The sequence below is a fragment of the Rattus norvegicus genome, chromosome 5 (genome assembly GCF_021556685.1).
Source record: "Rattus norvegicus strain SHRSP/BbbUtx chromosome 5, alternate assembly SHRSP_T2T, whole genome shotgun sequence".
Classification (NCBI taxonomy): Eukaryota; Metazoa; Chordata; class Mammalia; order Rodentia; family Muridae; genus Rattus; species Rattus norvegicus.
The window spans coordinates 66,577,431-66,604,475 of record NC_141538.1 but is presented as its reverse complement, the minus strand read 5'-3'; the positions used below and the strand labels follow the sequence as shown (position 1 = coordinate 66,604,475).

The 27,045-nt window shown below is 52.2% G+C and overlaps 1 protein-coding gene across 7 annotated transcripts in view; it reads left to right on the top strand.

The window, feature by feature from the left end:
* The window catches only part of Anks6 (ankyrin repeat and sterile alpha motif domain containing 6), a 41,593-nt gene extending 15,131 nt beyond the window's left edge, over positions 1–26,462 (top strand). The window contains exons 6-18 of one of the 7 annotated variants that reach the window (XR_015619821.1): positions 890–1,041; positions 2,165–2,363; positions 3,057–3,106; positions 5,995–6,198; positions 9,033–9,186; positions 11,342–11,532; positions 14,923–15,106; positions 15,757–15,864; positions 16,463–16,530; positions 17,544–17,690; positions 18,373–18,489; positions 24,051–24,147; positions 24,855–26,116. Coding sequence is in view for 1 of the 7 variants with exons in the window: in NM_001015028.2 (NP_001015028.2) it covers positions 890–1,041; positions 2,165–2,363; positions 3,057–3,106; positions 5,995–6,198; positions 9,033–9,186; positions 11,342–11,532; positions 14,923–15,106; positions 16,463–16,530; positions 18,373–18,489; positions 24,051–24,147; positions 24,855–24,904 (1,466 nt within the window). In the remaining 6 variants the exon portion in view is untranslated. 7 annotated transcript variants of the gene reach the window in all.
* The last annotated feature ends 583 nt before the right edge of the window (positions 26,463–27,045 follow it).

The window sequence follows — 27,045 nt, the reverse complement described above, 5'->3', positions numbered from 1 at the left end:
GAGGTCGTCTCAGAGAGGCACGGGCAAACGCCCGTGGGTTAACCTGACCCCAAGAGCTTCAGCTGCGCCTTGTGGGAGCTTGGTTACCTGGAGATGTTCAGTGATGGAGAATCCACATCTAAACCTTAAGTTTGGCATCACCCTCTGAGCCTTTAAGCACATATAGGAAAAATGAGCACTGTTTTGGCCATAAGTACAGTGCCCAGCCTTACCATTTGCCCTGGGCACTCCTACCAGCTCCCCCATTATACCACAGAAATGGCACACGCTGATTCTTTAGCGACATTCTCGGGGTGCCTGGTGGCTTTTCAGATATGCATACCTCTGATGGCCCCGGCAGTTTCACAAGTGTAATTAAAGTGAGCATGAAGACCTGAACCTCTTGATTTGCATGATTTCTTAGGGTTTTCTGGGTCAAGAGACTAGCGAACCATTTTCACAGGTTTGCCCTGGGCGCTTGCAGGAAGAGCTAATGTGATTTAAAACACTCTTAAGCACATACTGAGTGCCAGTACCTTGAGCTCCCGAGGAATCCTCTTGAAATCCTCAAGACACATTTATGGGCTGGGGTTAATGCTAGCTCCTTGTGAACCTTACAGAGGGACTGTAATTGACCTGCCATTATGTAGGGTGGGACAGAGACAGAATAGGAACTGCTGTAGTCTGGCTGCGATCTCACGCCTTTCAACACCCTGCCTTCCGGAAGGGAGGGGGCCTCTAAGAACATCAAATAGAGAGAAGTGAAGAGGTTGAACTGGGGACTCGGGGTTCTGCCTGCCTTGCTGTTGTTGCAGGACCAAGTTCTAAGGCTGATGAGGGTTGACTCGGACCTCTCCCTAGGGCCAGGAAGATGCACTCACAGGTCAGGCATTGCCTTTTGTGCCCACAGACACTGAACTTGTTCGACTGCTAGCGTCTGTGTGCATGCAGGTGAATAAGGACCGAGGTGGTCGGCCCAGCCACCGTCTACCCCTGCTCCACTCGAAGGCCAGGCAACCCTGGAGCATCCCCATGCTGCCCGACGACAAGGGAGGCCTGAAGGTTTGAAAGGGCTGCGAGGCTGTTGCTTCCTGTTCAGGGCTGGACTGGTTTTGGGGAGGGCTGTGGGGAGGGCATGTCAGTGTGACTGGCAGGGGAGTTGGAGAGCTCAGAGGAAAGGAGGGGACCTAAGGAGACTGGGGTGACTGAATTAGCAGCTTTGCAAGAATTCGGGGCCTAGAATTGCACCCCTCAACTTTAAGACAAGGCAGAAATCAAGACAGTGGTATAGAACCCCAATTTTTTTTAACCCTTCAGGATATAGTCCTGAGCTAGACAGATCGCACAGGCACTCACTGAGTCAGTGACTGTTTTACCTGAGGGATGCGGCTCTCTGACCCGGCACAGGAGCTGCTTCTGGAGAAGCTGAAAACAGACTGAGATGACTTGTAATGCCCTCCATCTGACTGTGCCACTCAGGGTCCCCTCGGTCTTCTGCTGCTTCCTGCAAGTGCCAGAGTCCCTCTTGTCACTCACTTTCCTCGCCCCACTCCGGCCTGCTTGTTTAAAAACTTACTTTATTCCCAAGAGCCAGACACCTGCGTTGTCTTGTGTACCAATTCCCTCTGGGGTCATTCTGCTCTGGCCTGCCTTTCTCTGTGACTTGCCCAAGCTGGTCTTACAGTGCTGTCTCCTGAGGCTGTGACCCCATCTTACCACTCGTGTGTTGATGGGAACTCTGAGGAGTGCTGGGCTCCAGGCCTGGTTCTACACTCAGCCCTGGGAGAAGACCGGCCATAGCCACAGCAGCTTAGATTCTCGTCATCTAAGAGATGTCATCTCCTGGACTTCTCTAATGCAGGTGGAGGGAGGCCGTGAGGGAGAGAAAGCAGGCTTTTGGAGCCGCCCCTTGTGGCTTCTGCCTGTCCCTCGCTCATGGTTAGGCTCCAAGCAGCCAGCTCCTTGCCCCGCTCCATGTTTTCTCTGCATTACAGCACCAAGGAGATGAGGGCTGGCCTGGAAAGGCTGGAAGGATTTGGCGAGCAGTGTGGTCTTTGGGAAGAGTGCTGTGGCTGCTTGGCAGCGGCTGCCTTACACCCAGGAAGGGGGATGCTGTATGGGGCTTGTCCCTGGGCTCGTCCTGTTGTTGGCTACAGTTGACTTTTGTCTCTTCCCTCCCACACAGTCCTGGTGGAGCCGGATGTCCAACAGGTTCCGAAAACTCAAACTTATGCAGACACTGCCACGCGGGCTGGCTGCCAACCAACCTTTGCCTTTCTCTGACGAGCCTGAGCTGGCACTGGACTCCACCATGCGGGCACCCCCCCAGGACAGGACTAACCACCTTGGGCCACCTGAAGCAGCCCATGCAGCCAAAGACAGTGGTGAGAAGGGCTGCACCGGGGTGGGTTCCAGCAGGAGCACCAAGGCCCAGGTTCCACCTCCTGGACTCTAGTAGGCCATGAGATGAGACACAGGACCAGTGGCTAGTCTGGAAGACACCAGAAGTAGGCACACGTCATGCTGAGTGTAGAGTGGGCAGCAGTAACCAGCCCTGGAGCCCCGAGGCCTGGTTCTTCACTTCCTACTAAGGACCACAGGCCAGGCACGGCCTCTGATGGTTGGAGTCTTCACCATCGAGCGTGACTGGCTTGTGGTACCAGAAGTGACTTGAAAACAGTGAGTTGTCACAGTATCGTGGCGAGCCTCACACCACCAGGGCACTGAGTTGACTGAAGGACCTTGCCATCCTGCTGAAGGATTTCCAGACTGGAAGGGATTTGATAAGATCCCTCGGGCAGTCAGAATCCCACCCTGGATCGACCCCTTTGGAAGCACCGTTAGAGACAGACTACTGAGTGGGCGTGCTGCTATCTGACCCAGCATGGCAGAGACTGGAAACATACTCCGAGAGAACTTTAAATGCCTTCCATCTGTTAGTGTATTGAACACTGATTGTTATTAAATATTTAAGCCCCCAGGAGAGCTGGATTTCCAGGATGTGGGGCCCCCAGCGCCGCTCTGCAGGCTGTGGTCACAGGGAGGGCCATTTCAGGAATTTTCCATTTGTTTTGCAGGCCCTGGGAACCCGAGAAGGGAGAAGGACGATGTGTTACTGACGACCATGGTGAGTGGGGTGCCTCAAAGCACAAAAGGCAAGAGAGGATGTGCCTGGCCTGTGGTCCCTTAGCAGAACAGGGGATCTGGGCTGGTTACGGCCACCCACTCTGTTAGACTCGGTGTGACTGCCAGTCCCTGGCTGCTTCATTCTGAGGAGGAAGGGTGTGAGCGTCTGCCTCTGTGGTAGCCACAGGGAGATGGATGGTTAGAATGGGTGCCATCAAATGAAGCACTGGCTTCTAGGGATCATAGCAGATGCCAGCCCTGAACTGCGAGTGAAGCCTGGTAAACATCTGGGGTCTCATACAACCCAAGGTGGCCCCACACTTGCTGTGTAGCAAAGAGTGACTTAACTTCTAATCTTGCTGCTTCTGTCTCCTGAGTGCTGGGATGAAGGGGATCCATCATGCTAAGTCACACAGTATCTGGCCCTCGTGTGTACTGTATGCTAGAAAACACCATTCCAGTGGAACCACATCACCAGATCTTAGTGCCGAATCTCAGTCCTGGCCTACATGTTGTAGGGACTAAATGGGAGAGATTGATGTGCAGCCAGCATTAACAGGAAGACTCACCAATCCAGTTAAGTTGGGGGGTGGAGGAAGGGGTGTTTCTTGTCTAGAAAGGGCCTCATTTTCCTGACCTGTAAGCCTAGAATTAGGGTAAACTAAGAGTATCAAAAGGTCCCCGAAGTCACAGTGGCATAAATAAAACAGCAGGGTACTCCACTGGGTTGGAGGCCTAGGTTCCTCTATCCTCAGTTCCTTATTGCTCATTTGTTCCCAAGGCTACCTCACAGTGCAAGAGGGCTCTCATAGCTCTGGTCATGATATCCTGTGATAGATTCTCCACTGCAAAACAGAACCCTTTGAGTACAACTTAAAAGGAAGGTTTTTCATTTTTGTTGTTGTTGTTTTGTTTGTTTAGCTTATGGTTCTAGAGGTTCCCATCTATGATCTCTCTGAGGCTCTGTGGTGACAGTGAACGTCATGTGAAAGAAAACCATTCAGTTTGTATAGTGAGGAGGGAGAGGACCCCACGTGTCACTTCTGCTCATGGCAGACGGTTTATAGTCTAGTCACATGGGCACAGCACAGTGTGCAGAAGGCTGGCCCATGAAATCTGTCCAGGTGATCAGGTCCCGATTAAACACCAGCTGTGTCATTGCTGAAGAGAAGGGGAAGGTAGATCCTGTCAGAAAAGCTGCCTCTTTCTCAGGGGTGACTATCATCACAGTGGTGGTTTTGAAGGGCGATTGTCTCCCTGGAGACCTTCAGCTTGTGCTGTCTGACCTTGACTGTGTTACCTCACCTCTCTGGGCTTGGTGCTCTCTGGCCCCAGGAATCTCCTGACTAGAGCACCTTGGTGCCGAGATCCTAATTCTGGCCAGCAGAGGGCAGTATTGTCAAGGACAGGCGCGCCTGAGCAGCTGGCCTACCCACCTAGGCGGGGTAGGTAGGTACAGAGCTGCCAGGCAGAGTGTCTCTGCCTTTGTCCACACTTTGCCTCCATCAGGTGTAATTAGGGGCCCCCAAGATGGTCAAGATCACACGTCCAGAGTGATATGGTGGCATTTTTCATTTTCATCCTCTGTGGGTTTTTCCTAAGCGGTTTTAGTATGGGAGATTTTGGAATCATGTTATTTATACTAAGAATGGCAAATACCTCAGCACTTCCTAGGCGTTCAGCTCTGTACACATGCTCACCCAGCCTCCTCAGGGCTGCAGAGAACAATTTCCCCGCAGAGTGTTGGACCTGATTTATTAACAATTTCCCATGATCTTTTCCATGTCATTAAAACCTTGTTTAGCCACATCATGTTTAATAGCCGTGTGACGGGGCAGTCCATCACAGAATGACTTCACCGGAGAGAGACCCATGGGACGGATGCAGGGAGGGGTGTCTATAGCTCTTGGTAATTTTCACAGCTCTGTCGAGCATCTTTAGACTGTTTGTCTCCTCGGCTTCCTGGCTGTTCCTCGGGCAAAGAATATGAAAGTCACTGGCGTCCAGAAGGGTCACAGAAATGCCCATCTGCAGAGGGCTGGCTGCCTTGAGTTTCTCACCCAGCTCCTGTCAGATAGAGGAAGTTTGCCCATTTACAGACTGGCAGAGAAACAGCTTAGCCTGTGGAAGGAGTCTGGGAGGCTTGCCTCCAGCCCTGGCACTCTTCTGTCCCACTGCTGGTGTGCAGCAGAGGGCGCCAGTGGCCCCACTCAGTGTCCCATGGTGGATGGCTGTGGGCCCATAGTGCTGTTGGCCCCAGCGTGGACGTTTGCAGCTAGTGGTACAAAGCTGCCTGCCTCCTCGCCTGCCCACCCCCAGGCAGGGTTAGCCGTGGGATGTCTGTCCCCATGGAGGACCATCTGGCACCATGTTCAACCTTTCCTTAGTTAAAATAAATGTGGACATTGGAATGCTGCTGTGGACATCCAGCAGTCAGTGTGGTGTGGATTTTATACTGACCCTAGTAGAGATTCACAGCATAGAACTATGTCACAGTTGAAGAAGTGTTCATGGTGGAGGCATGGCTAGGGTGTGGTGAGCAGGAAGGGAGTGCGGTTGGGCTTGGAGCCCCCAGCCTCTGTTCCTTACGCTCATCCCAGCATGGTACACACTGGTTTTGAGGCTCTGCACCTCCTCCTGTACCCCTGGGCTCCAGCCATGCCTACCTCCTGCCCATCCTACGTACGTTACTTCAGCATCTCTTATTCTCTGGTTTGCTCTCCCCATCCACACCTTACCTTACCACAGTGCACTGGGTCACGGGGAGGAGAGCACCTGTGATGCCAGTGGAGAAATGTGGGGAGGCGCCATCATCTGCAGTGCCGGGAGCCTGCCTTCTGCAGTGTGGGAGCCTTCTGGGCCCCTCTAATCCTGGCTTGTCTGTTTCAGCTGCGCAATGGAGCCCCCTTCCCCCGGCTCCCCAGTGACAAGCTGAAGGCCGTCATCCCACCCTTCCTGCCCCCGTCCAGCTTCGAACTGTGGAGCTCCGACAGGTCCCGCACGTGTCCCAATGGGAAGGCGGACCCCATGAAGACTGTGCTGCCCCCAAGAGCCAGCAGGGCCCACCCTGTGGGCTGCGTGGGCACAGACGGTGTAAGTCATCCAGGTGCTAGACTGTGACACTCCTCACAGAGATCTGGGTGTGTGGCTGGCAGAGGGGCCTCAGGCACTAGGACCCAGGGCCACAGCAGCTGCTTTGTTCTTTAAAGTGAGCCATGTCCTTGTCTTAGTCAGGGTTCCTACTCCTGCACAAACATCATGACTAAGAAGCAAGTTGGGGAGGAAAGGGTTTATTCAGCTTACACTTTCACGTTGCTGTTCATCACCAAAGGAAGTCAGGACTGGAACTCAAGGCAGGCCAGGAAGCAGGAGCTGATGCAGAGGCCGTGGAGGGATATTACTTACTGGTTTGCTTCTCCCGGATTGCTCAGCTTGCTTTCTTACAGACCAGGACCTCCAGCCCAGGCACGGCACCACCCACACTGGGCTGAGTCTCCCCTGTTGATCACTAATTGAGAAAATGCCTTACAGCTGGATCTCAGGAAGGTGTTTCCTCAACTGAGGCTCCTTTCTCTGTGATAACTTCTTGTGTCAAGGTGACACACAAAACCAGCCAGTACAGTCCCTTAGTCTAATTAAATCCTATCAAAGAACTGAGAATGTGGAAGGTTAAAGTGTTGCAGGGACCGTGTGTGGAGGCAAGGCCCTCTGTCCTCTCTAGAGCTCTGGGTCCCCTCAGGGGACCACAGTTTGAGGACCCACTCTAGCTCTCCCATCTCTGCTTCAGGGACGTAGGACCCAGACAGGGAGGTGACCTGGGAAATAACTTATCATTGTCTATCATTGGCCTGGTGGGGGTGGGTCAGAAATGGGGCTCTTCGACTTGTTCAGGGCTGTGATCAAGAACACACACTAGAGGGCCACTGTGTGTACTCCTGGTGCTTTTGTGGGAGGAAACACCTGTCCCTTTGACCTCAGTAAGATCTCTCACCTGGAGCCTTTGGCTGGTCCCTGAGCTGCCAGCGTGGTGTGTGTCTTTGGGTGTGTGGACTGCCCTCAGTGTGGTTGAGTAAGTGGGTAGGTTGTAGATGAGGATTTAGGACAGGCTGGCCCCTGAGCTGCCAGCGTGGTGTGTGTCTTTGGGTGTGTGGACTGCCCTCAGTGTGGTTGAGTAAGTGGGTAGGTTGTAGATGAGGATTTAGGACAGGCTGGTTCCTGAGCTGCCAGCTTTGTCTGTGTCTTTGGGTGTGTAGACTGTCCTCAGTGTGGTTGAGTAAGTGGGTAGGTTGTAGATGAGGATTTAGGACAGGCTGGTCCCTGAGCTGCCAGCTTGGTGTGTGTCCTTGGGTGTGTAGACTGCCCTCAGTGTGGTTGAGTAAGTGGGTAGGTTGTAGATGAGGATTTAGGACAGGCTGGTCCCTGAGCTGCCAGCTTTGTGTGTGTCTTTGGGTGTGTGGACTGCCCTCAGTGTGGTTGAGTAAGTGGGTAGGTTGTAGATGAGGATTTAGGACAGGTCTTGCTGCTTTGGTGGCTGAGTGACAGCAGACACCTGGACTTCCACTGCGTCTGTGTGGCAGGACTGATCCTAGGGCTGGGCACTCTCAGGTCCTGGTAGAGATGGGATCCTGGTACCTTGGGTAAGTGAAGTGAGGTGGGACAGTCAGATAGGCAGGACGTCCCTCAATGCCTTCTATGGCTACCTTTCCTAGAAAATGTCACTAATGCCAAGGGCCTGGATGTCAGTGCTCATGTCCCATTCTCTCGGAAAATACTCATTGACCCCTTCCTTAGTGGAGCATAGAACAGCAGGCACAGAGCACCCAGGAGACGAATGTGTGCTCTGGGAGCCGGGAAGGCCACCAAGAAGGAGGGAGATGGGGTGAGGCCTCACTGCTCTGCTCACCTCAGGCTGAATATTTTCTACAGTGCTAAGTATGCTGAAGCATGTGAGGGTAGGGCTGTGTCCCGCAGAGGCTCATGGGAGAGGCAGGAGGATCTCTCCCAAGGACATAACACTTCTGTGGACTCTTCTTGGCACACCCTGGGTTGTAGCTGCAGCTCTTCAGTCTCTCTTGTCAGAATTGCCTGTGTCCCAAGGAGGCCTGAGAGTGTACTCAGGGAGCATCTAGGTGACCCAAGCAAGTTCTTGTTCTGTTCTTCCCTCTCTTCCTCCCTCCCTCCCTCCCTCCTTTCTTTCTTTTTAGAAGATTTTATTTTTAGTATGTTTATGAGTGTTTTACCTGCACATGTGTACAGTGTTTGCACAGGCCAGAAAAGAACATCAGATCCTCTGGAACCAAAATTGCAGACCACCGTGAGCCGCCATGTGGGTGTCGGGAACCAAACCTGGGTCCTCTGAAGGAGCAGCAAATGTGTCTAACCTCTGAGCCGTCTCTCCAGCTCTATGATTCTGTCCCCTTAAGTTCTTAGCACAGGCACACCATTGCTAAGTATCTCTGAGTGGTGGCCCTTGACAGTATTCATAGGTTGAGGACACTCACCTGCCGTCTGAGGCCACCATCCAGCCGGTTGTGGCCTTTCTTCCTTCTGAGTGCTTCCAGTGTGCTCAGGCCAGGACTGAGGACAGTGCAGAGGACGGCAGGAGTCAGTCAGTGGATCAACAGTCAGTGGCTAGAGTGAGCTTGCATGCCTTGTCTGAGGTACACTGTGGCTTTCCCAGCTTTCCGTAAGGGGTTTCCTTAGCACTTCCTGGAGGGCACTCTGGTTTAGAGATGGAAGTCAAGCAGCCAGTGTCGGGGTGGTGCTCCCTGGCCCAGGCTGAGCTAATGGGTTGTTAGCAGATAGGATTAAAAGCTCTTTGCCACGGGACCCTGGGGGTCAGTGAGACGGGCACGCCTGCGCCACTGTGCTGTGTGGTGAGGAAGAAAGGCCCTGTCCTAACTGTCTGGTTCACCTTGTACTCACAGGCTGCTGGCAGGCCAGTCAAATTCCCCAGCATCTCCAGGAGCCCCACGTCCCCTGCCAGCTCCGGGAACTTTAACCACTCGCCTCATTCTTCAGGGGGTGCCAGTGGCGTGGGCAGCATGAGCAGGCTGGGGGGAGAGCTGCATAACCGCTCAGGTAAGCAGTCACAGGCCGCTCCAGAAAATGGGAGAGTCCCTGGCCAGTCCCCTCCTGTCCCCTGCTCCGCCTACATGCAACACCAGAGGCTGCTGTATGGCTGTACGCCATCCCCTTCTTGGTGCCGCTGGGGATTTTTTAATGAACTACCAATTCAGGGTTGCCTTTGCTCATTTTCCCGAGATGAGGCTAGAGGGAGAAGGAAGAAGTCAAGCCCCTAATGCTTTTCTTATTTCTTATAAAATGTTATAAGAAATGGAGAAAAATGCCAAGGGTTTTCATGATGTACAAACTGATTGAAGGCTAAGCCTGGGGAAATTTCTCTTCTGTCGTTGGTTGAACAGAGTAGGATTCTGAAGCTCCAACTGGGCAAGAGATGGGCCCAGACTTACCCAGCAAGCTGGAGGCAAGGAAATGTCAAAGCAGGGGGCCCCATGGTTCTAGGCTACGGCATACTCACAAGTCCTCCCAAAGATCTCCAGGACTAAACAAAGACGGCTCTTTGAGAGGGCCCCCACCCATGGCAGCTACTGCAGAAGACGTCCATGCGTCCATGCGTCTGGGAGGAAAACGTGAAGACCAGATGAGCCAAAAGACAAAAGGGGCGGGGGGTGGGGGACATAAGCTCACCCATGAGGGCTCACTCATCACTAACATCTTGCTGTGACTTTGCACAGTGTTTTATTTTGTGCATATTATGAATATTTATACAGTCAGAATGATTTGTTGAACACTCTGCCAGGCCCAAGGCTGAGCCATTTCAATGGTCCCAGAATAATCCCTTTACATTGTTGTCTTGTCAGCATGCTCCAGGGGAGGGAGCTGGGCTCCAGCGACTCCCCGAGCTCATACAGCTCAGAGCCCTGCTGTGCAGGGTGGGATGGAGTGGGGATGGAGTGAGGGCAGGAGGGTTTTAAGTACTCTCAGAGCTCCCTTGGAGTGGCCACTTCTTAGTGAGCTCTGTCCACGACTGTCCTATATTCTTGCTCATGCAAATAATGTCTCCCAAAATTTAAACAAACAAACAAACAAACCTGTTTTCTAATTTATTTCATGTATGAGTATTTGTGTGGGTGCATGTGTAACTTGCCCTGAGTGTGGAGGTCAGAGGACCATTTGTAGGAGTTGGTTCTCCTCTTATTGCTTGGACCATTTGGTTTGTCATCTTGCTGCCCCCAGGAGATATCTTCAGGTTTGCTCAGTGAGCTCTGTAGCCTGAGCTCCAAGGCTTAGTCAGCTGTTTGCCTTTTAAAAAACATGAATGTTGCCGGGCAGAAGTGATGGTGGTGGAGCACTGTCCAACACGGGGGGGGCAGGGGCAGGGGCAGGGGCAGGGGCAGGGGCAGGGGCAGGGAGATCTCTGCGTCCTAGGCCACCCTGATCTACAGAGCAAGTTCTAGGACAGCCAGGGCTACAGAGAGAAACACTGTTTTGAAAAACAAAACAAAAACAAATAAAACAAGAAAAAAATAGAACAGGCCCCCACCTCTGAAAGAAGTTAGTGCTGTTGGCTAGCTTGTTCCTAACAAGCTTGCTACTGTTGTGTTATACCCCTCATTCACTTTTCGATTTTTATCGTGGTCGGCTATCACTAAGCTGTTCAGGCAGGCCTTGAACTTGCAGTTCTTCTGCCTCAGTCCTCCCAGTACTCTCTGCATCGCCACATCCGGCCGGTCAGTACATCCCACCTTCCGGTTCCCTGTGGAGCGCTGGCAGGTACATCTGTTCCATGAATACCTCCTGCCAGTGGCTCAGCCCCAGGGGGTAAGGGTGTGCGTGTGTGCCTGTGTGTGTGTGTGTGTGTGTGTGTCTGCTCATGCATGTGTATGTGTCCATGTGTCAGTCAACCCCTCTCCAGGTTACAGTATACTCAGAGAAGCTGAGAGGGAAAATGGCAGTTAGGGTGCAGTTAGAAGCCTAGAGCTCAGTGCTCATAGGTTCTATGGCATTAGGGAGTTACACATGCTGGGCCTGAAGGAGTGAAGACAAGCCAGCTCTTGTCGCCCTGCTTCTCACTGTGGCGCTCAGCCCTCCTGCAGCTCCTTTGGGGCCCTGTGTAGAACTCTTACAAGCCTGAACCTTGAGACAGCTCACAGTCCCCCACGAGGCAGGAAGGACTTGCCACAATGCTCACTCCTGTCTCTTGTCTCCTCAGGTGGCAGCGTAGACAGTGTCCTCTCCCAGATCGCTGCTCAGAGGAAAAAAGCGGCTGGCCTGTGTGAGCAGAAGCCCCCCTGCCAGCAGTCCAGTCCTGTGGGGCCAGCGACCGGCTCCAGCCCACCTGAGCTGCCAGCCTCCCTCCTGGGCAGTGGTAGTGGCTCTTCCAATGTTACTTCCAGCAGCAAGGTGCTTGTTCTCAGGATGCCTGCGGCACCTGTACAATGTTCTCCCATGGCCCACATGCAGCGCTGGGGTGTCGGGTTGGGAGGAACCTCACAGGCATTGCAGTCATGGCCACGCCTAACTTCCTGCACAGGTCTGACTCTGCCCCTGTTGTCCCATGTTCACCCACCTCTTCTCCAGGGTCAGGGGTGGGAGGTGGGGGTGGAGGCACTGGAACGGGCTCAGGTGCACACTTGCGTGTGTCCGTTCTGTCCTCTGTAGAGAGCAGAGGGTTAACACGGGATGGGACAGCCTGCTGGATTAAACCGCAGCTCACTGAGCAACCCACCCCCACCCACCCCCAGGTTTGAGTCTGTCTTAGCAGACGTGTGAGAAATGGTTCGTTTCTGCACAGCCTCTGCTGGCCCCACAACTTTCTTACCCCAACTCTCTTGCACAGAGAAACCTCATAATTTAAGTTCCTTTTATAATTTAGTTCCAGAAGTTTCTCCCCAACACATGAGTTTATTTCTGTTATGTTCAGAATTATTTATGTGAGGGACCTGTATAATTAAGTTTATTTTAGAGTTCAGCTATAGACTCCTCCGAGATCTTGATGCATTTTCTTTATAAGATATATAAAGTTATATAATTAGTGTATTTCTCTTTTCACATTTTCTATATGGCCACTCCCAGCTACTCATTAAAATGAGTCTACTAGCTGAGGGCTTTGAAATAGTTTTCTCCTTTGTTGTCTAAAATGTTCTGTTCTATTCTGATGGTTTCATTAACTGCGTTAAATACCATTTAGCTTTCTGTCACTGATGTTGGAGACAGGCATGTAAGCCGTTAACTGTTACCACCCTGGGCTGCACGTGGTAACTTTAACAACATACAAATATATCCTGGTGAAAGAAGTTAGGTGCCAAAAGATAGGTCCTAGAGACAGTCGGTGGAGAACGATCTAGTTCCGAGGTCTCCTGATGCTTGGTCTAGTGATAACTCTCCACACCTTCCTGCTGCCCCTGACTCTCAGGGTAGGTTCTAAGGAATCAGTTCCTGCCCCCGAGAGAGTCCGGTTCAGCTGCAACTCTTGGAAACCACTGCCCCAATCAGAGGACACTGAAATGGGCGTTCCGTCGCAGACTCTCTTAGTAAGAAGACATGAAGTGCTTTTCAATGGCTCCCTCAGGAAGAATAGAAATTAGTTTTCAAAACGGGAGCCTCCTAGATTTGGATTTTGTCCTCTGTTTTAAAGCAGGAAGCTCACTGCTGTGGTGGGGTATGCATGAGGCCAGTCTGGCTTGTACCCCAATCATGGGAAGGCAGGAAGGGTGAGTGGGAGCGAGGACCTACCTCCTCATCTCTGAAGGAGGGTTCAGCCTCTCTCTCCATCCCAGAGCTATAGCTCACGTGTGCTTAGCTGCGAACCTTCATCAGCAGCTGAATCTGAGCCTCTTTCCTGACCCACTGTTGGCTGGTTTTGTTTTAAATTTTCAGTCATTTGAGACTTTTCCCGAGTCTTCCTATTACTGAGGCATAGCTCAGCTCTGCTGTATGTAGGTCTGTTTCCCCCCCTGTAGGTGTTTCAGGGTCTGTTTTATGCCCTAGAGTGTGACCTGTCTTGGTGAGTATCCCATAGCCACTTAAGAAAAGCATCTGTCCTCTTGCTGCCTCTGGGAAAGGGGCTATGTGAATGTCACTCTGGGGACTGTTGTGGGGGATGGGGGTGGGGGCTGGTCCATGTGTTCCATATCCTGATTGGCTGACTCTCATCAGTCACTTAGAGGTGTGACAGCATCTGTAACAGAGTCAGGTAAGTTCTCTCTTCAGGTCTGTCACTTCCTTCCCCACTTAAAGTTCTATACACCCTTGGGACTGAAACGGTTTGGTTGGTTGGTTTGAGACAGGAACTCATTATGTAGACAAGGCTGGCCTCAAACTCAGAGATCCTTCTGCCTCTGCCTCTGCCTCCCCAGTGCTGACATTAAAGCTGTTCTGTAGTATGCTTGGTGGTTAATGTGTTTTAATGACCCTGTATTACACTATAGGGTTTCTCTATCCCCTAAGATTGGGAGCAAGGTGGATTTTTATGATACTGCAAGAAAGAATGTAGCCCCAATAATCCTCTTAAACTCTGGAATCTTCCACACAAGTCAAGTCCAGTGGTGGGTGAAAAGGACACCCCTTCCAACTGAGGGGCTCCTTATGCGAGTTAGAGTCAGCATTAGAAAAATCAGTGACTTTGGCATACCATATAAAAGATGAACGAATAAATGCAGGAAAAGCGTCTAACATTCAGAATCCAGGGGCTGGAAAGATGGCTCAGTGGTTAAAAACACTGGCTGTCCTCCCAGAGGACCCAGGTCAGCACCCACATGGTGACTCAGAGCCATCTGTAACTCCAGCCCCAGGTGATCTGATGCCCTCTTCTGACCTTCTAGGACACCTCGCACGTTTGTGGTGCACACAGAGCAGCTATGGAGGGGATTTCCCGAATTAGGTGAGAAATAAGTATAGCGGGACCACTGTTGCCAAAGACCAAGCACTCCCTGATGGGGAAGCAGGATGCCGGAATACAGAGGGGCTTACAGCTCACAGCCTGCGCTAGAGACTGCAGTCAGTGTCACCAAGGAAGGAACCTAGCTCTGCCCTTAGACAGCATGTCTGTCCGTATAGGAAACCAAACGGAATCTCTACAGATACTCATGGCTAATAAACTACTTTAGCAAGGTCAGCATAAGAGACTCTGGGCTGGGCTGTCACTCAGAGAACACAAGGTCAATATATGAGGTCAGTTGCATTTCTTTATACCAATAGTAGACAATTAGAACTTTTTTAAAGTTAGCTTTATTTTGTGTGTGTGAGCATTTTGCATGCATCTGTATCTGTACCACGTGTGTTTATAGGTGCCCAGAAGGCAGAAGAGAATATTGGGACGCCAGGGTTAGTGATGGTTCTGAGCTGCCATGTGGGTGCTGGGAACTGAACCTGGATCCTCTGGAAGAGCAGCCAGTGCTCCTAACCACCGAGCCATCTCTCCAGCCCCAACAATTACAATTTTTAATTTGACATTTTATAAATATCATTTACGTAAGACTATATGAAAATGAAGTGTGTTTAAATTTAGTAAAACGTGTAGAATCTGTAGGTTGAAAACTGGAACACTGGTAAATCCCAGAAGCTCAATTCTGTGGAGAGATGGGAGGCACAGTGTTGTTTAAGTGTGAGCCCAGGCTTCCTGGCCACCAGTCCGTGCTGCCCTGCGTCTAAGTCTGTGATACAGCATCACAGTCCTGGCTAGGTGTGCCGTTGACTGGGCACCGCCATGTCCCAACATACAGCATCCATCCTCATCCCCTGTCCTACCGACTGATGGCTTCTATTTTCTTTTTTTTTTAATGCCCTGTGCAGAAACTGGACCCTGGCAAACGGCCTCCCTCTGGAACTTCTGCTACCTCTAAAAGCACCTCTCCCACCCTCACGCCTTCCCCCTCTCCCAAAGGCCACACTGCGGAGTCCTCAGTGTCTTCCTCCTCGTCCCACCGGCAATCTAAGAGCAGTGGGGGCTCTAGCAGTGGCACCATCACCGATGAGGGTGAGTCCCCAGGGGTCCCAAATCCACGCCTGTCCCTCCCCCACAGTGACCTGGCAGCGTCGTGCCAACCGAGGGCACACATCTCTTCCTTCCCTGGACATAAGCACACAAGTGGGATTTGAGTGTAGGCTGTTCTGCTGGTAGGCAGGCATCTGGAAGGCCTTTCCCAACCCACTTGCTCCCGCTCCCTGTGCAGTGCACAGGTCGGCGTCCTCACAGTGCTGAGGAAGGAGGCTGTGTTCAAACCAGCTTAAGAAAAGAAATTAATTGGCTCATAAGGCGGATGCTCGGGTCAGGCTTCAGGTGTGTGTGGATCCAGCCCTCAGAAATGTCTTCTGCAGACCTTGGCAGGGCTTTGGTACTAGCAGCAGCTTTGGGCTTCCTTCGTCTTTGCTGGCTTTGCCACCTAGCAGAGGGAACACTAACCTTATTGCTCTTCAATGGGTCTAAGCAAAACTCCCCCAGGGTCCAGGTCACAGGGACCTGGCTACTTGTGAACTGTTAGCATGCAGTAGCCACACTGGTCCTCACTGCTGAGAGTAAAAGAAGAAACCCGGTCTCCACGATCTTCTTAGAATGTACTCGCCACCTCAGGACCTTTGCACACTCCCCGCATGCCGCCTCATGCCCGGCTGTTCCTTCATTTATAGTCTCATGTCTCAGGGAATAGCCTGACCATCTCTGAGGATCCGCATCTCATTCCTTGTCCTCCATCTGCCCTGCTCTCTCCTTTCTCTTTGGCTGTCAGCCTCTGTCTGGTAAGTCCCTGTTGAGCATGTCCTTGCATTTCTTCTAGTCCCAGACACTGCTCTGCGTCCTCTCCTTGTCCTACCTGTTCAGATGCCCACTCCATACCCTGATCTGGGTCCTCCTGGCTCTGCTACTTCTGCACTGGGGAGGCCATGGCTCCATGCATTTGAGCCTCATCTGCAGTGCCTGCCTGCTCTGGTGCCATTCTCTGACTGACTGAGGACTTCTGGCCTTAGCCGTGGCATTGAATGTACATTCTTGGGCAGGCAGGTTTTATTCCCAGTAGCTGGAACTTCCAGAATCTACTGCCTGCAGCCCCAGGACTGTCAGCCCAGGCCACTCTGCTCTCTTCAGACTGATCTGGGCTTTCTGGCAAGCTGAGGGCCTGCCCTAGGGGAAGAACATGGCTGAGCACACCTAGCCTCAGCCACTGGTGGTGGTGGGGGGTCAGCCGATGTCTATTTCTGGCCTGGGGTTTCTTGGGAGACTCTTACTAGATAACTACATCTTAGAGAAGTGTGGGATCCACCCACCCACCCACTCTTTCTATGTTTTACCAAAGCCAAAATGCATTTTTTAAAAAATCCCCATCTCTTTCTCATGAAGATGAGCTGACTGGAATCCTTAAGAAGTTATCACTTGAGAAATACCAGCCCATCTTCGAGGAGCAAGAGGTAAGAAGGTTGTTCCAGGGTGTCAGCTAAGATTTACCATTAAAGCAAGGGCTTTCACATATAATATCCGTCAGTCCACCCGTCCATCTGCATCTGAGTTCCTCCCAGTGGCACAGGGCCTGAGAGTTCGCCCTTGTTCTGAAGTCTGTAGCTGTGAGCACGTCTTTGTATTGTAAACAGTTCTGTTGCATGGGCGCAGACAAGCCACACGTGCACCTGAGTTTTCAAAGTGTCTGGGAACAGTGTCAGTGGTCATCAGGGTTCCTGTCCTATACTAGTCAAAAATCGCATTTCAGCTGGGCACGCTGGCTTCTTCCTGTCATCTCAGCACTCAGACCCCTGAGGCAGGAGGATTGCTGTAGGTCCCAGGTCATCCTGGACTACAGAAGGGAGACTATTTGGGACCTGTGTAAAACAGAGAGATGCTGGGGCTAAATTCAGAACAGTTGCCATTGGCTTTCCTTGGAAGGGATGAAAATGTCCTAAAACTGGGCTGGGGCTGAGGATTGGAGGTAGTTCTGGTAACAGACAATTACCTAGCATGTCCCAAGTCCTAGGTTCAATTCCCAACACTGCTCAAAACAGGTGTGGCTGTGCACACAATCTGGGCGCTCAGGAGGCTGAGGCCTGAGGAAGTTCAAGGTTATCCTGGGATACGTCTGAGACTCTGCCCTCAAAAGGGGTGTTCTGGCACCAAGTGCACTGATTTAATTATATACTGTAAACACGGCTGCTTTGGGGGACTGTAGAGCAAGTGTGTTATATACCACTAACATTTAAACATTCACTGTATTTACCAAATAACATGCCCTGCGGCCCCTATCCCTGGGCTGTGGTCACTGGTTTAAGCTTCTCTAGTGACAGCTTGGCACATAAGAGCTGCTGTCATTCATCATCTGCTCCAAGCTGGGGACACAGGGAGAGCTGTAGAGACAGATGTGTGCCCAGCCTTCCTCCTCAGTGTTCTTCCTATCGTGTCCTATCTGTCTCCTTGGCCTTTGAAACTTCCACAGAGCTTTCCTCGTTTCCAAGAGCCGTTTCCTGATTCCTGGCTGCTGCCTACTCTTCTTTGAGGTGTCCACAGAACGTGTCTCAGAGTGTACCTCGCTTCTATTTCGTGAGCTGTGTGGCCCTGAAGCTCCATCCATCACACCCACACTGTGTGTGCAGGGCCAAGTGGATAGGACTGGCTTTGTTGGGGGTGGGAGCCTGTTCCTGCCCCGATGGGTTTCAGGCTGTTGCTGTCCACATGCAGGGTGGTGGGTGTCTTCATCTGGGCCACTTTGACAGTCTCCTAGCCCCAACTTCCTGGGATGGGAAGCCTATTAGCCTGTCTCCTAGAGCAGGGTCATTTCTTCTCAACACATAGACAGGCCAATAGGGCCGGCAGCGTGTCACCTGCAAGGACAAGGGGTACAGTTGTGCATGTCTCTGCTGGTGTCTCTGCCTCGGCTCTCCATGGCCCTTCTCTCCTCTTCTGCCCCTGCTTATCTCTCAGGCTGTCTTTCCACAGTACATGCCTTGTCCTGCAGGGGGACATGCAGCGAGCACTCCTATGAACTCTATTACCACATGCAATCACATGGGAATTCCCTTCCTAGGGGCAGAACATTCAGTCCTTCAGATCCCTGTCCCCAAGATGTCCCTCTGTTCATTTTAAACCTTCCCACAATGCCTCTGTTGGAAGGCACAGGGCTAGGCTGTGTAGCATTAGTCTTGAAGTGTCAGGCCAGACTTGGAAGTCATAGTGGGTTCACCTAGAAGCCTCAGTGACCCCTCTGCATGGCCTATGTGCAGTAAGGAACAGTGTCCCTAGACAGTGACAAGTCCCCTTCTCCCCAGGTGGACATGGAAGCTTTCCTCACACTCACCGACGGTGACCTGCAGGAGCTGGGGATTAAGACGGATGGTTCCCGGCAGCAGATTCTGGCGGCCATCTCTGAGCTGAATGCGGGCAAGGTACTGTGTTCCAGCCTCCCCCTACCTTGTTCACACGCTGAAGGTCACCAGGAGCCTCATGATGGTCCCTCTTAGTCTCCTCCGGCAGATGGCAGACTTGGCCTGCTTACACACTCTTGGTGACTGAGAGGCCATTGCCTCCGCACCCTGCCTGTTTCCTTTGCTGGTGCCTCTCTGCACGAGGTTGCAGCTCTTCCAGTCTGATACATACTCCTCGGGTGGCTTCAACCCTAGGAATGGGGTTGCCTCTGGCAACACTGTGGGGTGAGAGCCCTGGGATCAAGACTGGGTGTGGGAGGAGTCTCAGGGCAGGCTGTTCCCTCTCTGGGCCTCCGTGTCCTGTCCACAGAGCTGCAGTGCCTAGCAGAGACACCTGAGGCTGTCAGATGCCATTATGTGCCCTATGTCCCACATCGATACATGGTGTTATATTTCATCACCTTTAAAAGTGAATGCCAGCAGTGCCCCCTCTCCAAGGTGCACACACACAAATACTGGCTGCTGGCAGGCCGCTCAGACCCCCGTCTTTTTGCCCCTTCCCCGTCAAACGCTTGGCTCGGCAGCTGGGATGTTTGCTTGCCTGCTGTTTTTCTCCATCCCTCCTCGCAGCTTCCCACTTGTAGAGCAGTAGCATGGTGTCAGGGCTGTATAGACACTCTGCCTTTTTCTTCATGGTTTGACTGTTCCCTGGTTGTGCTGCACTATGCGAGGTGAGGCAGGAGCATGGCCAGGCTTCTGGTTTCTTTTCTGCCCTGGGGACTGTGTTCTGTAACAGTGAACAGATGAACAGTGCCCAAGCCAAAAAGTATTTATGCTGCCTTTTATCATCTGCAAGTCACTCAGCAAACATGTCTTACTCAGCCCTGATAAGGGCAGAGTCTGTGCAGCCGCCTGGCATGGAAGGGAGTAGAGACTCCTAGACTTGATCCTGTCTGGCTTCCATGTTGGGCATCTAAGGCAGGAGCTGAACCCAGGGCTTCTGGCCTCTTGCTCCCCTCTGTTATATTACCAGGTCTGGGCCAATGGCTTCTGTCGCTTCTGTTAGGTGACCATTCATGGGTGAGTGAGAGCACCAGGCACTGCATGGCTGGCATTGTCCTGGTCTGTGCTGTGAGTCTCTGAAAGTGTCTTACCTGGGCAGTGGGCGGGCGGGGGCCCAGCCCAGAGGCAGGCGGCAGTCCTTGACTTCCAGTCCAGCAAGGCTCCTGCTCAGCTCTCAGATGTGGAGACTGGGGAGGCGCAGACAGGCCAGAGGCCTGTCTCCACGGTTAGCAAGGGTGTCTGCTAGGGGACGGAAGCCCTTGGCTAGTCCACCAAATCCTCACAGAAGGCTGAAGCACTGACTTATTCATGGAAAAGAATCTGTTGTTGAGTGCTGAGAGCTGAGCATCTCTGTGACTAGCACTGTGCCATAGACGCCACACAGAGAGGTAGAGGGATGTATGCAAGGTCATAGTCAGGAAGAGGCAGAGGCTGGATTGGAACTCAGACTTGGTGTGACCATGCGTCTCAGCGTCAGTAATCCACATGCACATGTGGGGAAGGGAGGCATGGCAGGCCCTGTCCTCTATGTAGAGTGGGGTCTCCATAGGTGGGACCTGCAGAGGCCTAACCAAGGATGTGCCGGAGGAGGGGAGACCTGGATAAGGCACTGGGTAAAAGAGCCGGAGACAGGGACAGACTAGGCCATGTAAAGCAGCATGGCAGATGCCAGAGGGCACTGGCGAAGGCTGGGACAGTGGAATGACCCAGGCGAGGGAGGGCAGGATCTTGAAAAAGATCAAAGAATGTTAGGGCTGTGGATTGGAGGTTCTACTTCCCTACCAGCCTTGAGAGCAGACATGAGGCTAAAGAAAGGATGACAGGAAAGCCAGCTTAGACCAGTTCAGGAAGAGAACCAGAGAACATTCTGAACGGGGATGGTAAGGAGAGGCAGGGAGCCAGCACCACAGGAGCTGGCATGGGAGGTGGATAGAGCCACTGTGACCTCCTCTACCCTGCAAAGCTCTGGACTCCCTGGCCCAGGGAGACAAATAGAAAGGTGTGTGTCCTCCGTAGAGGTGACTGTCCTCAGCAGAATAGATGACGAGACAGCCACAGACACCCCAAGGGCATTTCCCACCACTGCAGAATAGAACCTTCTGTTCTCTACCAGGTTGGCTGCCTCCTGCCCCTGCTTAGCACAGGCCCTGTACTCTGTCCTGAGCGTGGCTCCTCACAAGCAGCAGGGTGGGTCAGCTAGGCCATGCTCCCTGGAGCGTCTGTGGGGAGAAGCCCCCGAGTACCTGAGATGCTGAGCTGAGGGCACCTGTGTCCTTCCCCTGAGACGCCCGCACCCGACAGGCCAGGCAATCTACCCGAGTCACTCCGGGGAGAAGTTGTCCAGGTACAGTCCATGGGTAAGGGGCAGCGCAACCGTGTCTTAGAGGAAGTTGTGATGGGGAGAAATTTAATATAACAAAAACCTTCAGCTGCACTTCCTGCTCTGCTTCTTAGCGTGACAGATTGAATAGAGCATAAATCCTAGGCCAGATGCAGCTCTCAGATCCCAGCCTGCACCCCTGGACCTGGCTACTCAGGGCGGGCTCTGCCTGGCCCTGTTTGGGGACTCCAGCTCCTCACTGAGCCTGAGCACTGACTTCTTTTGATTGACTCCTTTTGACACTTAGCTCAGAAGGAGGACACACACTGAAGGCTGCATCTCTGAGATGCCAGTGAGAGGCCCTTGCTTCTTGCTGTCTGGGTCCACAGCATGGTGAAGAGGTAGAGAATCAGCTAAGTAGGTCTAGACAGGCACTTTATTATTTTTCAATTAATTTTTTATGCACATGGGTGGCCTGTATGCATGCTTGTATACCACATGCCTGCAGTACCCAAGTAGACCAGAAGATGGCATCAGACTCCGAGACTGGAGTTAAGGTTTTAAGCCCCATACAGACAGGTGCTGGGAGTCCAGCCAGTGTCCTCTGGGGAAGAAGCTCATGCTCTAAATGCTGAGCCATCTTTCTAGGCCCTGGAGAAGCACTTTTTAAAACTACACTGCAGTGGGATCATGAGCAGGCTTTGCAGGGAGGAAGGGGTTCTTTCTGTTATGTGTCCTGATGGAAAATACACATCTGACTCTAAGAAGTGCTCCAGCGTTGTAACGTAGATCTTTTTGTTTTCAAGTGAGGGCAAGGATAAGACTCCGTTGATAGAATGTTCACCTAGCAGTCTCGAAGTCCTGCGTTCTCAGGACTGCGTAAGACAGTACCTATGGCGGTGCAGGCCTGCACTCCTGCCCAACACCCAGGACCAGGAGGCAGGAGGGTCAAGAGGTCAAGGCCGTCCTCACCTAGAAAGCAAGTCCAAGGCCAACCTGAGATAGTGGAGAGCCTTGTCCAGGAAAAGCAAAATCGGGAATTGAGTCATCCTTACCCGCTTAACAAGTTCAAGCCAGCCTTGGGCAAGGAGTGCACGTTACATGTCTGTGGTCGGCCTAAACCGTTTAGTAAAGAGCCGTAGAGCCTGTCTGCCAGCCAGGCCTCCAGATGAGCGTGAGCACCACTGCTAGGCCCTCCCATCCCCAGTGGGCTGCGTGCTACGAAGGCTCAGCAGAAGCCATCACCGCCCTCCTCCCTCCCTCGGTGCTAGGCCTTTGCTTTGTTGTCTTCCCTCTTTTTGTGATTTTTTTTTTAAACTAAGTTCGTACAGTATAAAAATGATTAAGGAGTTTTATAAGAAATCATGTCCTCCTCTCTTGGAAGCCAACGCTGTTCACGTTGGGGCAAATTACTCTGCAGTGTCCTGTGCCCAGCGGCTCTTAAAAAAACAAAAACAGAAACTAAAAAAGAGCCGAGATAAATTTGGATCTGATTTTCGTTGTTAAGCATGAAATCTACATGGTTACCCCATGTCTCCTGAGGTTATTTTTAGATGGAACCTTGCTGTATTCAGAGTCCTCCTGCCTCAGCCCGCTAAGCGCTAGGATGACAGGCTTGTGTTACTGCGCCCTGCAGAGTTCTTACTGATGTACGTTTACATAGGTGTGCTAAAATCGTTTTCTAAATCCCTGCTTGCGGGTACATGGCGACCCACTGGTGGACACAGCAGACAGCTCCATATGAAGGCTTCCCAATGTCCTCAGCATAGAAGTCAACTCTAAGAGCCAGGCCACAGTACATAGGTGTCACCCTGAATTTCTTTCCAGAAAGTACCATGGATGTCCTGCTAGCTGTGTGAGTTCCCATTCCCTGGAAATCTCGTCAGCAGTGAACACTAGTGGTGGGTGGGTGGGTGTGTGTGTGTGTGTGTGTGTGTGTGTGTGTGTGTGTGTGTGTGTGTATCCATGTTACAGAGTACATGTGGAGGTCAGAGGACAACTTGCAGGACTCAATCTCAACTTGCACCAAGTGGGCACTGTAGACTGAACTTGGATCCTGGGGTTTAGGGGGAAGTGTGTTAACCCATTGAACCACCTCCACGGCCCCTTTGATTTGATTTCTAGTCATTACGTGTTTGTAGGCCCAAACATACCTTTGGTTTTAATTTACATTTCCTGAGCTACTAGATGGATCAGAGCTATTTCCTGCATGTGACAGTCATTTGCTTTTTCTTTCTGGGGATGTTCAGGCACATCAGAAGGTCCGGAGGGAGACTCCTCTAGCTGGTGCAAGTTTATAAAATGAAAGAAAAGAACCTTTGAGCTCTGGCCTTTCTGCATGGGCGCTTTCTGTCATAAAGAACAATCTTCCAAAGATAACTGCCCACCCCCTTTTTAGATGGGCATACTAATTAGCCCTGACTATCCTAGAATTTGCTCTGTAGATCAGATTGCCCTTGAACTCACAAAAGATCTGCTTGCCTCAACATCCTGAGTGCTGGGATGAAAGGGTGTGCCAACAGGCCCAGCTGATGGTACACTTCTAACTTGCTTTAAGCTTTGATCACTTCTATTCATAATTTAGAACATACAGTCTGACTATGCTGTCCCCTGGTCAGGACCTACCTGCTGCCCATGCAGAGTTTCATGAAGGTCCTACCTGCTGAGCTGCTACGCACCTTGTCCCACCTACAGACGAGGAAAGGGAGGCCCAGAGAGGTGGAGAGGCAAAAGGGACAGGTGGGATTTGAACCTAGGCTGTTGGGTTTTAATCCATGTTTAACTTGTGTGTGTGTCTATTGCTGGTATTTTTTGGGGCTCTTCTACGGGCTGAAGAAACAGCCACATCTACCTTTTCCCACAGCAAAATGGATGGGAGAGGCTTGGGGCTTTGTTGTGGGGACCCCGTTGCATTCCTGCAGTTGGGCAAGTGAGGAGTTGCCCGCCAGCCAGGTGGGACCCCAGCTGTAGCTCATCCAAGGACGAGACTCTTGCACCCTGAGGTCTCCCTTCACCAGCAGCTGGCATTGTGGGTACCGGGAGCTTCTGACTCAGTCCTGAACTTGACTCTGGCAATGAGGTAGTTGCTCCCCTCAGAACACCCATGGTTTTTTAAGAGTGCAGTGAGCCTCAACCACAGTCAGTTGAATGGATGGCCGCAAATCTAACAGGACTTTCTGTGTTTCTGTTCTGTCCACAGGGGCGTGAGAGGCAGATTCTACAGGAAACCATTCACAACTTCCACTCTTCCTTTGAGAGCAGCGCCAGCAACACCAGAGCCCCTGGCAACAGTCCCTGTACGTGAGCCTCTATGCTGTGACCTCAGTGTGGGCACTCTGAGCCTCAGTACCCCTTCACACAGTGCCAACCTGCTGCCCCAAACTGCCGCATTACATTGAACCATTCGCTGTCCCCGCTGCCAGAATAGCCCTGGTGGTACTTGTGCTGTACAGGACTCTTGTGTAGACCGAGTCTCACCTCCTGGCTCCGAAAGCACAGAGGCTCACCGTGGCCTTTTCCAAGCCAACCAGTGAGTGCCATGTCAGTTATCAGTGAGGTCTCAGGGTCCATCTGGGTGGTCCCAGAGGACAGAAGCCAGTCCTTTGGGGCAGATGTGGGCATGGCATAGTGGAAGGGGAAGGCGATGGAAAAGTGGTAGCCAATGATATCTGGACTGGGCTAAGTCCATGGGGAAGAAGTGTCACTCGTTGCCATGGAATGGTAGCACTAGAAATACCATCTGCGGAGTGGGGATGACCCTGGCTTAGCCACTGTTCACTGAGTAATACCTAGCATGCGGCTTCATCTCCTGAGCCTTGGCTTTCCTCTGAGGTTCTCCAAGAACAGCTATGCCAAGGTGCCAAAGTCAGCTGGAGGCCAGAAAGCTGCCTGTGCCCTGGAGCTGTGTAGATGGGCAGGGTCTCGGAGGTAGTTACGTCTTTTAAATCTGTCTCCTCCTCTCCTCCCTTTCTCTTCCTCTGTCCATCTACAACAACAACCCAAGCCATGGCCGGATGGGTAAGGCCAGAAGAAACAGTGTCGAGCAGGAGGTAGCCACAGCTTGGGCGGCTCCGCTGGCCTCGGAGCCCTGAGGTGGTGAGGACTGAGCAGTGAACCCCCGCCCTTCCGCTGTGTCTGCTCCTGGGTTATTTCTTCCCTGGGACTCACAGCAAGTGGACAGAGAGAAGGCTGGCTAGCCAGATCCTCAGGGCTGATGCAGTGGGCAGAGCCTGAGAAGCCACCTTTGCAGAGGCCTGAGAATATGCAGGCCGTGCTGGATGCCGCACGGCTGCAGGTACAAACCCGAACCTGCATGTGCAAGGACGTGCTGCCCTCCAGGCCTAGGACCCTTCCAGAAAAGATGCTATACCCAGTGAACCCCTGCAGAAGGTGTGGTGAAGCACCCACTGTGAACCCCTGCAGAAGGTGTGGTGAAGCACCCGCAGTGAACCCCTGCAGAAGGTGTGGTGAAGCACCCGCAGTGAACCTCTGCAGAAGGTGTGGTGAAGCACCCACTGTGAACCCCTGCAGAAGGTGTGGTGAAGCACCCACTGTAACTGCTGTTGCTTGTTTTACGCAGTCACCAACAGGTCCTCTTCAGCATGTGAGGAAGCTCAATGCTGTCCCTAATGAAGCTGGTGCCCGAGTCTGCAGACTGCCCAGGAGAGGGGCCCGAGACCCTGGGAGTTTCCTGCTTATTCACGTGAGGCCTCCAGAGAACAGGCCAGGCTCCCCCCTGCTCTTGAGACGCTACAAGCCTGGTCACAGCCATGGTTGTAGTACAGCTGTGCACAAATGGACAGTGAGGGGAGGGTGCAGGAGGGAGCTGTTGATGAAGAGCCACGTTGGAAGAGCGCGCCAAGCCTGCCCACTTCACTTGTCTTCAGCTCCTTCCACCCCACTGGGCTTCCTTCCTGTGGCCAAAACCATGCTTGCTGCTGGCCAAAGCCCTGCCGCTGAGTGGAGCCGACTCAGCTCAGAGCAACCTCCTGTGTCCCGTGTGAGCCTTCCCTCTAAGACCAGCAGACAGGGTCATCTTCATCAGGATACCCCAGTGGCAGGACTAGAATGACCTTGTCCCAGCTCACACTGGAGTACCCTGAATGGTCAGAAGCCACGGCGCCATCTTGCTTCAGCTCTGCAGCTGGTTCATTTTTCTCTCATCAGTCACAGCATCATTTCTACACAGGGACTCAGTCCTTGGAAAGATTTTTGCTTGCCAGACCACGTCTATTAAAAATGGGGAGTCTGCCCCCTGTCTCTGTGCTCTCGAGGGCATCACATGCCGCCCGGGGTTCCTATCAAATAGCTAACATGCAGGGTGTTCCCCTGCACTCCCTTACCCCATCTCCACAGCAAGTGCTGAGGCAGCTGGAACCTTTTATTCCGGTCAGTTTGGTGACTGTGACACACGATGGTAACCCAGCTAAGGAGGGACACTGGTTTGGATGCAGGTCTCACCTCAGAGTCGTCTTCCTGATGTCAGCAACGAGTAACCCAGCCAGCAACCAAACACAAACAAATGACACTTTGTCATTTCCTCTTTGAGGTTCATTTACAGTGGGGAGGGGGTGCAAAGTGCTATAAATGGCTTGGAGATTCTTGTTTCTGGAAAGAATTCTACCTCAGCTTGGTTTTGGTTCCTCAGCTACCTGGAGCTCAAGCAAGCAGAAGGTCGTAGTGTCTAGGTGTGGAGGGGGCCTGGGAGCTGTGGACAGAGTGACTGGCCATGGGGAAGAACACGTAGGGACCAGAGCTGCCAGGGAGGGAGCATCCCCCACACAGACAAGGAGACTGTGCAAGGCTGGGTGCCAGGGTAGCCGGAGAGGAATTCAGACTAGCGGGGAATGGGCCGCCAGGTGATTCTCAGTGTTGGTAGCAGGTAGAGGTGACCCTGGCACAAAGTCTATGGTTGACCCATTGGCCTTGACCCTGACAAGTCTTTCTGCTTTGGGAAGAAGATGTGGTGTTAGCTTCAGTTTCTTCTTCTGAAATCCAAGTCACAAAACAAAATACAGACACTGCCCTAGGGCTCCTTTGAGGTCTCATCTCCATCAACATGAAAAAGTAGGAAGCAGAAGAGAGCCTTCAGTAAGTAAAACAGAATTTCCAGCCAGGCAGGTTGGGATGAAGCTCAGTGGTAGAATGCTTGCCTCTAGGTTTGCAAGGACAGGTCCAGAAGTGTGAACACAATA